This window comes from Dermacentor andersoni, chromosome 11 (assembly GCF_023375885.2).
Source record: "Dermacentor andersoni chromosome 11, qqDerAnde1_hic_scaffold, whole genome shotgun sequence".
NCBI classification, from domain to species: Eukaryota; Metazoa; Arthropoda; class Arachnida; order Ixodida; family Ixodidae; genus Dermacentor; species Dermacentor andersoni.
The window spans coordinates 122,722,114-122,735,356 of NC_092824.1; the positions used below are offsets into that span (position 1 = coordinate 122,722,114).

At 47.4% G+C, this 13,243-nt stretch overlaps 1 protein-coding gene across 2 annotated transcripts in view; it reads left to right on the forward strand.

Moving 5' to 3' along the window:
* LOC126539320 (snRNA-activating protein complex subunit 4-like) overlaps window positions 1–13,243 on the forward strand; it is a 229,024-nt gene that overhangs the window by 141,047 nt on the left and 74,734 nt on the right. For both annotated transcript variants that reach the window (XM_050186115.3, XM_055075534.2), the window contains exons 8-9: window positions 1,665–1,820; window positions 4,148–4,402. In XM_050186115.3, coding sequence (XP_050042072.1) covers window positions 1,665–1,820; window positions 4,148–4,402 — 411 coding nt within the window. The remainder of the gene's footprint in view (window positions 1–1,664; window positions 1,821–4,147; window positions 4,403–13,243) is intronic.

The following is a 13,243-nucleotide window of genomic DNA, read 5'->3' on the forward strand; positions in this document are numbered from 1 at the left end:
AGTTGAAATCAAGAAAAAGAAATTGGCATGGGCAGGGCATGTGATGAGGAGGGAAGATAACCGATGGTCATTGAGGGTTACGGACTGGATTCCAAGAGAAGGGAAGCATAACAGGGGGCGGCAGAAAGTTAGGTGGGCGGATGAGATTGAGAAGTTTGCAGGGACAACATGACCACAACGAAGCCACTAGTGTCACGATCCTCCCAAGTTCGTGAACTAGGGGGCGCTCGAGGCACTCGCTGTCAGAGGGACGCTCCACAATGGGGTGCTGGTGAACGATAACTGACCGCCAAGCAGCTGTGCTCGTCAGTGTTTATTTAGTGCGGTGACCAATGTTGCCCACTGAGTCTGGCGGGCGAATGAAGATTATGCCCGAGGGGGCGTCACGGGGTCGTCACATGCATGTTTTCATTTCCCATTTCATGGTTTGTGCATTCACAGATGAGCCTTAGTGAAAGCCCACAGCAATGTTTAGGGAATTTATATACAAGAATAATTGGAGAAACTATGCAGAGTTCTTCCTGAAGAGCAAGCATTACCTTAGGAACTTCTATTACAACTGTTGGAATGGAGAAATGGTTTGGTCCGGCATCCATTGAATCACTTCTGAAGTTTGTTGCATTTAAAAGACTAAGCTTTAATATGCAATCCAATAGGATATGGTTTTTCATATAGGTCATCACTTACTTTCTTTTTCAAGAATAATCAGGAAATTAAAATATTAGATGAAAAATGAAATGTCACGTTTCCAATCTAGCAGTAAAAAACAATATCATAATTCTGGAAACTATGAAATTAAATCAACAAAATTGATTCCTTATACAGGCAAATGCTTCTACCACAAAGTGTCCATTGTAGTGAATGCATAATTCTGTCCCGGTTCCTTTGTGAGTGGTGCAGTGCGCGCAATCTTTATAACGAAGTGACTTGTACAGAGAATGATTTTGGAGGCCCCACACACTTGTTATAAAGGTGGTCAACTGTACACTATTTTGATTTGTACCAGTAAGTACTGAATTGGACTTTTCTAAAAGTTGCTTGAACAATATAATGATTTTAGGTGAGCTGTAAACAAATAGTATTGTATTTCTCTGCTTTGGACTAAATTTAACAGGTGTAGATTTTCAGACTTGCAAGATATATCCATTTTTGGTGCATGGTTCAGGAGTTGTACAGATTGTGCTAGAATTTTATTTATTTATTACCACATCTGGGCAGTTGTATTTGAATGTATTTGTATGTACTTGAATTTGTATGTATTTGAACATGAATATGTATTTGAACATGTATTTGAATGGTGCTGATTTGACAACTGTAACAGCGCTAACACATGCAACCACAAAGGAACAAGGACGAGACACAAGTGCTGTGACACGCGTTGTGTGAGCTTGTCATCAGCAGTCTGTCTTCTGCTGCAACCTGCTGTGGCACTATTTTGTTTTGGTGGCATACAGGAAAGCTGCCTACCCACAAAAAAGTAATGAATGAGACACAGCACTTGTGTCTCATCCTTGTTCCTTATGGTTGCATGTGTTAGCGCTGTTACATTTGTCAAATCAAGTATGCACCAACTCGCCGAGAAGGAAGGTTTATTGAATGGTGTTGTAAAGCTCGATGTTTGAGTGTACTTTCCCAGTGGCTGACCAGCATGGCCATGCCTGCAGGTGGCAAGCATGCTGCCTGGCCGCACAGGTGGCCAGTGCAGGGATCGCTACAAGGATAATTTTGCCCAAAGGTTTGTCTCGGGGCCCTATACTCCGGACGAGGACTACAGCCTCTTGGAGCTGGTGCAGAAGCATGGACCTGGCCACTGGTCCAAGGTGAGCGGGCTAGGGAGTACAGCAGGAATGGGAAACGACCACCCCTGACTTCACTATACCTTCATGTCCATTTCTTGTCATCAGCAGTCTGTCTTTGGCTGCAACCTGCTGCAGCACTAGTTTGTTTTGATTGCAGAAAGGAAAGCTGCCTACCCACAAGAAAGTACCTACTAACTCAGGTACAAGCTCCTGTGTTAAGCATCTGCAGCTGCTGCTTTAGTGTGCTGTGCTGAAGTGGTTTCAAGTTAATGATGACTGCCACATGCTGTGTGGATCAAGAGGTAGCCTGCAGCACTTCTTAGAAGAAATAGTTTCTTTTTTAAAGTAAATGCAAGCGGCGTAACTAAATTCTAATTGCCTTGAAAGCATGACAGCTGAAAGAAAAGGTTTCGGGATGAATACAATAAAAAAAAAAGGAGCGCATGCTTCAATAAACAAATAGTCATATGCACTAGAAGAACCTCTATACATTTCATGCAGAAAGCACATTCACAGCACTAAACTGTCGCCCTACCCTAGTTGCTCCACATAGCAAAGGCAGTTGACTTCTTGAGGTAAACAGCTGAATTCGTAGCTTGTTCTTAAATTATTTCCTGGCCTGTCCTTTATTTCTAAATGGTGCAGGTTGATTGTAGGCAATGTGCAAGGTGCATATATTTCAGTTTTCAGACACTGCTTATGTCCACTTTGAATGGTTTGCAGTGTAGTTGGGCACAACATTCTTTTTGTTTGGCTTGTGGTAGCCTCTTCTTCACTGGGCATCTTCGATTTTCGGAGCTCTGGCAGCCAGCTAGTTCTGCCCTGATAGGAAGTCATGTGGGTTGGCATTCCAAGACAACCCAAAGGTGCCCAACGTTTGCAGAATCGAAAACCAGGACTGCTGGCCACAACTGCAAGGCTATCCATAAATCTGCATTGTCGAAGCGGTCTGAGACTAAGCAAAATCCGTTGACGCAGTCATTTGTTATGAACGAAGTGAATTATACAAAAGCAACGCCAAATTCAGTGTGAAGTGGGTGGCTGGGACTGCCATCATATTTTACATAAACTACGGAAACAACGAAATGACAGTAACGTTGTGGGTCATTTAGCATTCTGTGCATGCACATTTCAATTCCGTTATTACGCTAAACACGCAGAACTAAAGCTGTTTAGTGGTGCTAACAGTGAGACGACGTTATCAGCAGACCGATCTCCACACTGTCCTACCATTACAGCATCAAAACTCACCAGATGCCGAAAAGAACAGTTAACTTTAATATCGCATGAAGGCGATGCAATAGGTGGCAACTCAATTTTCATGACTGCCATGTTTGTTGTAAATTTGGTACATTGCATGCATGTGTCATGCCTGAGAAATCAAGCAAAATCCACTGTCGTGATTGAAATTTCGCTAGCCGTTATGCTTTGTTTATATTATTAATTCTCTGAGTAAAAAAGTCACAGATGCACCCAAAATGCAAATCATTTATAACGATAGTACTGTTGGACAACTAACTAAGTTTCGTATTTTTATCGACCGTATAAGTTACTGTAAACATTTGCTTACTAATTACACAAACTACCATGGTGGCACACGCATTCAGGCAAACATGAACAGACCTCACTGGATCATCGTGAGCCCTTGCTACCAGAATGCTGGCGTGATGAAGAGCGCAGGCCAAGGGGCGCGGACGTTCCGTCTGCCTCTCATTTCAGCATATCTCCGAACTTTGACATTACGCAATCTCCAGTACTAAATATGTTAGAAGACATCGCATTACCTTCACAATAGGACGCACAGTCTGCGCCAGCTCAAAGATTTCATTATGACAAACACTAAAAATTAAAAAATAGAAGCCTGGCATTTGAAGTGTTTTCTCTCGAAAGTTTCGTTTGAACTAGTTCCTAGAGTATATGCTCTGGAGAAGTGGAGCCCCATTGGTGGCTGAAACAAATCGAATAGTCGCCATTCGAAAATGACGATATTTTTTCTTACTATTTATTGTGATACCAATTATATAAACACTCCAAGCAAATCTTTGCTGTCGTTGTCATCGCTATGAGCAGGTTTCGTATATATTTAGGTACATGTATGCTATATATGCCATGCCTTGCTATGTGACATGCGGTATATGCTAGTTATATTGCTCCATTTAAAAACTATTTGGTATTCAATTTGCTTCTGGTACTCTCCGATTTGTATTCAATTTGGTCTTAAAAGAGAGAGAGAGAGATTAAAGGAAAGACAGAGAGTTGGTCTCAAGAACTGCTACTAACTCGCCCTTATTGGTGGCCGCCATCCTTTGTTTCATTGCTTCTCTACAGAGTGCATGGCTCTTTCACAGGTGGCACAGGAGATGCCTTGGCGGACAGCCAACTCAGCACTGATGCGTTACCGACGGCTGACTGAGACCCTCGGCAACCAGCAACCAACCGTGGCTGATCTGATGGAGCGCTTCCTGCCAGCACCTGCAGCTCCCGTGAATGCAGCGCGACGCGCACGCCTGACGGGCCTTGACAAGCGCCTGGACCTGTACCGGCGCGTCTGCCGCCAGCTCACCACCCAAAGGCTGAAGCGTGCTGCCCTGCTACTGGTCAAGGTAGCCACAGCACTTTTGACCATTGCCACACAGAGACTGACCAAGATGGAGCATTCTTGCGACTGTCTGAAAGGAGCTGTTTGTGATCACTTACTGATAAAATACTGCTCACAGTGTCCTTGTGGTCTTAAAATGCAAGCCAGAAACCACATATAGTACTATTGACCACCTGCTCCAGTTTCCTCAGCTTCCAGTTGCTGGCATCACAGTGCTGCTGCCACTGCTTTTGAAGCCACTAGTCAGAAGAAACTGGCTGGCAGTTGTAGCCAAGGCCTTTGTCTGGCCATGTATAAGAGGACAAAAATACATGCCATTCGTATCTCCATAAAGGCCTGCATAGGCTTGGTATGAGTGAAAGCATAAAGGGGACAGCATGGAGCAATATTTTGCTGTTTTTAATGTCTGCAGCCCTCTCAGGAAAATGTGCCCTCTGGCCAGTGGGTGAACAGGGAATGCAGTAGAACCTCATTCATACGTTTAGGGAAAGAATGCAAGAAAGAACACACTAACCAGGAAAACTTACGATCCAAAATGTCTAAACAATTTGAGACCCAAATGTACTGGACATCTACATAATGAAAAGTGTTGCGCGAATCATTGCAGCACGAGACACCAACATGGGCCAAGCTGGTGGAGCCCAAACGGCCCAAAACATGCGTTGTTGTTTTTGCTATTTCTGCAAGCTTACGTTTGCACCCCTCGAATTCGGCCTTGGTCGGCAGCTTCTTCGAGCAGGGCATCTTCACATGCCCACTCGGCGTGAATCGGTGCAGCATTAGTCAAGCTGGTGGAGTCCAAGCGACCCGAGACACATTTTGTTCTTTTCCTATTGCGTAGTGTTTTAAGATAGCCGCATGAAACTGAAAGAAAATTGAGCTGGTTGGTGACACTGAAATACAATACCACCAGAGCGAAACGTGGAGCTCACTTCGTGCCGCCTGCAGCAGGAAATAATGGTGCATTTGGGTTATCGCGTATTAAAAGCTTGCAGTACACTTCCAACACTATTACGCTACACACATGGTGAAGCAGATAAGTGAAGATGCATATCTAGATTTGCTGGTACCGGAATAGGAAACTGAGTGCCCGTCGGCGTTTTCACATGAGATGGGCAGGTGAGCATTGCGGGGAATGCTGCTGTGGCGGGCGGCTACTGTTCTCGTTGCAAGGCTGGCGCCCTATTCTTGTTTACATGGGATATAACGGCTGGAAAAGTTATCATCTGATCGCAGTTTGGTGATATTATGTACGTTGGTGTCAAAAGATTGTGTTTTCTAGGAACATACGAACCAGTAAATAAAAGCAGAAGAACCCATTTCACAATGACTATCAATGGTAATGCATTAGCGTTGTATCAATATCGCCACACAATGCATTGCCACCGCGAAATGAGTTATGTACGAGATGTCTACTGCAGTGGGACTCCTCTTTCGCGCTTCCATAAGAGAACTCAGAGCCATCTAGTACCACCGTCATAAAGCCTGGGGTGGCATCCAAAATGCATGGCACACCGGTGCATTCGAATGCTGAGAAACGCATCTTGCAGCTTTCGGGCTTCCCTCTCGCGCTTCTTTCTGGACATGCTGCACCATCTAGTGCCTCTGCCAAGAAACTCACATGTGGCCTCTGACGTGAGAAGCGTTGCGCACCAGTTCCTATGAACGTTGATAATTGGTCCCCTGCTTGCCGCACACTCAGTAGCACATAATCAGTGGTCCAAGTTCGCAAGACGTTCGTTCATAGGCCAGCTCGGTAAAGCCTTCGCAGAAAAGGCATTTGTAGTGGCGCGACTATCGCCTCGAGAGCCGGTGGAGAAGTTTGCTCACGTGCATGTAGTGCGAGATTAGAACACGCAGGCGCTCTCAACCTGAGTGGCTATGGTAGCAGCCTCTCCAGAGATCCGGCGGCACCATTGCTGGCTGACCTAAATAAACAGTGGCTACAGCAGCTACCTCTTCAAGCTGCCTCCCACACATCATTTGAAAAGTAGCACCTACCTTGTGCATTTGTGGCACAACCTGCTAATGCTTCAGGTTGCTGTCGTTGATGAACCTTTGCGACTTTAGTTCATTTCCTCTCAGCATCGAAGAAATTCAGGGAGCTTTCTCGTCATTGTAGAGCGGCACATTCTGGAGATGCAAATGGCTGGTTACCTAAATTGACATCAAAGACGTTCATTGAAGAGTAGTAGCACACACCTCCTGGCACAAACTCGGTGAGACAAGTTGGCATCAAAGAGTTTCTTCGAACAGCACTGTCCCGCATCTACTGTAACCCATGTGAGCGTGAAAGAGCTTTGTAGAAAAAGGGGTGTCACAGTAGAGCGCCCAACCAAGACGCCTTGCTTGCGCATCAAGCACGTGCCGGCCAACTTTATTTTCGTCGTCTTTCACAGCGAGCACCAAGGCGCAGGCCAAGAGCGCCGACCTTAGTGTCCCAATGTTGCTGTGACGCTGTGCGCTACAGGGCCGCCCCGCCCAGACAGAACGGCAGAATGGCCAATTAGTATGAGTGTGTTACAAAAGTGTCCATCGTCAGTCTGAGTCGTCAGCGTGAAGGGCATAGAGCCATTGCCACAGAGCTCAGCCGGGCAGAACTGGGCATTAGGTAATGGGCGAGGGACTCGAGGGACAGATGCTGTTGGGAGGAACGTACCAACTTGACAAGATGACGGTCGGCACATGTGTCTTGAGGACAGAGAAACTGCAAACCTTGTGAGGCGTATGATGTGTCACCGGTGCTTCTGCAAGCATTGTCGGTGGTGCATCACTTACGCACCTTTGCATGGCATTCAGGGTACGCACATGAGCAATTCAGTTGCACCGCTGGATGTGCCATAACACGTGCATAGCAGGTGAACATGGTGCATCCTGTTCGGAGGCGAAAACCATAGAGTTTCACACTATAACACCTAGAGGGAAATCTGGCGCCACCGTCTATGGCAGTTTCTTAAGGGGCGCCAGGCCATCTGTGGGGTTCTCACCTGTACTCTTGGGACAAAGGAACGACAACACAGTAGTGCAAACAATCACAAGAGCATTTATTGCACCTTTCATAGATCAATGCCTGCTAGCCGAGTTGCTATCCACAAAACATGCCGATGGGCGCGCGGCAAATCTAGAAGTCCGACTCACCGCGACCAGATAACGAGGGAATATGTTCGCCCCATGCTGGATCCCAACGCCTGGTCGTTCGCGCGTACGGTCACACGAACGGTGGCGCGTTCGAACGAGGCCACGCGAGACGGTCTCGCAGAAGCATGGATCGGTGCGCGTGCGGGACGTCCGCGCTGTTCGCCGATCCGCCGGGAAAGAGCGATAGCTTTCTCCTTTTCGCTCCCAAGTAACCCCACCAGAGGCGGCGTTAGCAGCGCAACACTTGCGCCATCTCTCGTACTGCGCCTCAACCAGACCGACTGCCGCGGGCAATACGCAGGCCACGCGGCGAAGCCGGATTGGAGGAAAAGGGAGCTATGCGGGAAAAACATATCAGGGGACATGTGAGTGTCGCGCATCCCCACACACCATGGGAATGACGGTATATGTGTCTGCGAGGCTCGTGTTGGCTGGTGTTGTAGGCGGCTTCGTCTAAAACGTGGATATGGCTATGCAAATAACGTGTTCCTCAAATAAAATCTTCATAAAATGTTTTCATTCACGTATATTACATCTTCCAGTGAAGTTTACTCACCTACAATGCATGACGAAGGGAAGAAAAGCAAGAACAGACGACAAACTGTTCTAATGTGAGCACGAATCTTGTCGTCTGCCCTCCAACTTTAGCAGCCTGCTGATACTTTTTACGTTTCATATTATTGTACATGCAATAACAAGCTCATAGCACTCAAACAAGTTTTTGTATAATAATATAGCTAAAACAGCTTTTTATATGCTGTTTTAGTGGAAAATTAATCATTGTGACAGACGGAACGGTGCTTGCGAGGCCCTCCGAGAACGATGCCAATCCGAAGTCACAGTTTACCAGCATTCCCATGCATACCACAGTGCAGCAGCGCCAGATTTCCCTCTAGGTAATGTAGTGAGAAACTATGGCGAAAACAATCCAGCACAGCTGGCAACAGGATGCATCATGAGTGAGCTGTGGGCTGGCCAGGCAGAGTGGGGCTAGGGCTCGTAGGAATGTGTGGTCATTCGATGGCTACGATTGACGCAGGATGCAGCGTAGCTGGCACTCTGGAGATATGGCTTATTTGATGTCGGGGGTCAAGAAGAATATGGCTTGTGTGTGCGGTGACAACAGCTGGCATGGTCAGTGGCAGCGCAGTCGACCAGGAGCGGAGCTAGGGCACTGACTCATTGACTGGCTCAGCAGACAGCTGGCAGACAGCGTCGACGCCTTCGATGGAGGGTTGGTCGAGTGCCGAGTGGCAGGTGCTATGTTGTTTGAGACAGGCCCAATGTTGTGCGGTATGGGAGCCAGCATTGGGTCAGCAATGTCACTACTGTTACGTGCCATCATTGGAAGCGAGAAAAAGCGATGATGTTGCCAGTATCAATGTCGTGCCAATACCTTTGACGCGGACATTGTGCCGCATACTTGCATGAAAGATACCTTTGGTGAAATCTTGAGGCCAAGGGCTGTGCGGAAATACACATGTTGGTCGACGTGACAGTATCGTGGGAGGTCGAGGGAAGAAGGTTGTCCTGATTACAATGGCTTACAGGCGCCGTAAGAGACGCGCTTAGTGCTGGCCATGAGGGGGTTGGCATTGATGAGTCCCGTACCGTGCAGTCAACCTGTGGAAGAGGGCAGTACAGAGGGCCATAGAAGTTTAGGACGAACTGTCGCTTCTGTCGAACTGTCGAACAGGCCGAGCGTTGGAACGCTGAGGCAGAGTTGGAGATCAAGTGGCAAGACATCGAGGAGTACCTCGTACTTGAACTCCTGGATCATTGTTGTTCACCTTCAGAGCCGCCTCATACTGCACGAACAATGTCCCGATCTAGCAGGACCAGAACAGCAGTAGTCGTGGGCTGAACTGTGGTTCCAGCCACTTAGCCATGGCAGCATGTCACTCTGTGAAAGGCACATTCTTCAGGGTCATCACTGTAGGGAGTCGTGACGGCGGCCCAAGAGCCGTGCCATCATCCCTCCATTTCTTTCGGTAGAAGGGTGAAGGTGTCGAGCGAAGCGATGGCTGTGGCGACCAAGACAACTAGTGTAGCAGGCTTCTAGAACAACCCTATGTGTGCCATGTTTGCGCATCAAGCAGACGCCGCCCAATTATATTTTCATCTTTCGCAGCCAGCACCAAGACACCGGCCAAGAGTGCCAACCTTAGCATCTCCCCACGTTGCGGTATCAGTGGTCCAATGGTTGATTTTGAACCCTGTTACCTCAGCACAGCAGCCCTGTTCACTAATCATTTGACCACGGGCTGCCTAGTGACCCAGGTAGGTGGGAAAATGGTTAGATACAAACACAGATAGATATAGATGGACGGACGGAAGGATGGACAGACTTTGCTGGCCCCTGAAATGTGCATGAAGTAGGGGCGTGAACTGAGATTTTAGAATCTTCAACAGATAGCAAATCACACCAAACCTGCCAATAGAAAGCTTTGGCGTGTCCGCTATTCGGGTAAATGCAAGCTGACCTGACATTTTACCGGATGAGTGGAGGCACAAACATGAACGACCTGCACAGTGCAACCACCTGGTGGCGCAGAGCTCAATCAGACAAACCGAGAGCTAATATTGGAGTAATCATGTGTATTCTACCTCGATGCTGGCGTAAATTTTTGGCACTCGCGTAATTGTGTTGCTGCCGAAAATTTACACCAGCAGTAAAGTAAAATACGCTTGGTTGCTGTCTGTCTATCAATCTATGTTTCTAGCTGTTCTCGTGCCGACTTGGGTCACTGGGTAGTTCAGTCTTGTAGAGCGCATGAGAGAGTGACAACGAGACGTTATTCCAGCACCGGAGCTCAAACTCAACTGATCTTTTACTTCTTCGGTTCCCTGCCAATACAGCTCCTGCGCCGCTCGTGGCATTGCCTGACCTCGTCTTCTTTCCTGGGGCGATGACGTCAATGTCGCTGGCTCTACAGTCTAATGGGTAGAATATCGGGTTCCTCTAATGAGCTCAAAACCAACTGCCAAACCAACTTCAGTCACTGGGTATGTGTGACTGGTGTGTGCCTCTCTTCAGTGAGCCTCTTTCATGCCATCTTCGGTCTATGGGTATGTGCCATTGACTGTGTTCCACTGGTATGTGTCGGTCTTCAGTGGACCTTTTGCACCAGCTATGGTTGCTGGTTATGTGCCACTGGGTATGTGCTGCTCATCAATGAACCTCTTTGACAGAAACTTGTGTCACCGGGTATGTGCGGTGCTTCATCGACAAAAAAATCCTTTAAAACTTATCTGGCGCTGGGCGGAATCGAATCTACGTCATATATGCGTAGACAATCTTGTTTTAATATATATTCATACACACGCCAGGTCCGTACTTCGCGGCTGCTTTGCTAGATGGCTCAGTGTGTCCAGAGGCAGGAGCCAGGCGGCATACACGGCTGATGCAAGATATGTTTCAGCGGTGGCAATACAGTGTGTCACTGCATTGCTTCAATGCTAATCACATTAACGTTGATAATCATTGTGAGATGGGTGGTGCAAAATTTTTTTTTTTTACAGCGAAGTTTGCAGCCTCTAGTTCGTCGCTTGTGTCCGTTGCTCGGGCTTTCTCGTTGCTTGCTCCCAAAAAACGACGGCTAGTAAAGGGGTTTGTGTTCGAGTTGCCGGGTAACAGAATTATGTTTTCTCATATTTTCTAATTACAATCCGATGCTATCATGCCAGCAGGTTGTGTGTAAGTTGTACTTTATGAATTTTCTGATTTATTTTACTTTGAAAAATTCAATTACAGTCGAACCCGGCTATATTGATCTCGCAAAAAAAGCCTATCAGTTCGGTATAGAGCATAATTCGATATAAGCCTGCTAAATAATTGGATGTCATAAAAGCACATACCCTTTATAAAATCACTTTATTGGTCAAACTAGCTTAGTTTTGCACGAAGTAGTCCTGAATTTTCTTCTGCTTGGGCAATTTCGCTGCCTGCGACGCACGCACTTTTCCACATTGTCTAAAGTGTCGAAGCAGCTGAGGCCGCAACCTTCCGCATTCGCACAGAAGCACCGACTAGTGTGAGCGCACCAATCACTTCGGAGGACGTGGGCCAAGGACCGTCGTTGCTTTCCTCATTGTGCCCACTTTCACTTGTGCTCGGTACGATGTAGGTAATGTAGTCTTCGTTTTCGGGCTCTCCTGTGGTCGCGACACCATCATTTGCGCTCCCAAATTCGTCCACCGTTGATTCGTCAACAGCTTCCGAAAATTCTGACAACTCGCTCCGAACTTCGGCAACATCGGCAACGGCTTCGTCGCATTCATCAGAATTTAGTCATCACCGAGCACGTGAAAGTCGGCACGGCTGAAGCAATTTCGGATGAACCACTCGCACACGGCCGTGCGTACGCGTCGGACGCCACGGGCACCGGGTCACGAGTTGGGCCGCTTTAGCCGTAATCTCCCCCTTCAAGATCGTGCTGACAGTGCTCCTCGGAATCTTGTACGCTGCGGGGACATCCAACTTTTCACCGCGTAAGATCCTATTTGTGATTACGACGAAAGGCGAATTCTGCCGCTTCATCACGGCAACACTGCGGGAGAAGGCCCACAAGGCGCACACACAATGAACCAGAAAACCAGGGAGACAACTCGCACTTCCACCACCTTGCATGGCGAGTGCACAAGAGCTGTCTGAGCAAGCGCTGCGGGCGGGCCAGGATCATTTTTTGCAAAGGGGTGTTGATGGCTCGTCCGAGGCAAGGCGGTCATGGTAGGGAGAGCGGTTGGATAGAGCCGCGCCGCCGGGTTTTCCCGCCACCGCGAGGTAAAGCCAACTTCCGGGGGCACTTTCTGCCGCTTTACGTTTGATATATCGGGAGTCGCTGCTTTTTTTGTTCGATGTAAGCGTAATTTTTGTTATGTATACTCATTGTAACTATACCATATCCAGAAATTGTTCGATATGTAGAATAATACGATGTAAACGGGTTCGATATAGTCGGGTTCGACTGTAGTTCAATAACACACTTGTGCTAGGTGGAGGGCCTACAGGAATGAGGATGTACGCTGTGCTAATGGTACTGCTCTTAGCGGCCACAGCCCCTCAGACAGACCTCATAACGGCAGCTGGAAAAGGGATTTGCCTTTCAGTTTCCATGTAGCAGATTTGTTTTCTCGTATATTCGAAATGCAATATATTTGCTATCACATGTGCAGATTGTGTCTAAGTCGTACTTTACACATTTTCTGACGTAATTTATTTTTAAACATTAGTTCAAAAAGGCACTTGCGCTTTGCGAACGGCTTTGAAAAATGAGGATTATGCTGCGCTTGCGCACACGTGCGTGCGTGATGTACGTCACTTTTGGCGGCGGTGCTTGTGTAACATTGTCCAACGTCAGTGGTACTTGTTTAACATCTGCACCAGCTTCGCCGTACATTCACTTTCACGGGGTGGAATGGAGGTGGATTTTTTTAGTTGCCGAGTGCATACTGCCATTTCTGCCCCCTACCCCCCCCTCCACTTTTGGAAGTGCGCATTGAATGTTGGCAAACCCAACAACACAGTTGAGGCCAAGTTTTCTTTCAGAATTGCAGCTACTTACCGTAATATTCTGAGCACAATTCTGTTTAGTACCGCCAAAGAAGACTTCTTCCGGCTTTCTTTTCTTGCTTGCTCGGTGGCTCATGATCTGCAGTTGATGCCATTCTTGGAGAACACGCTTGAGCGAGCGCTGTATCAGCACGG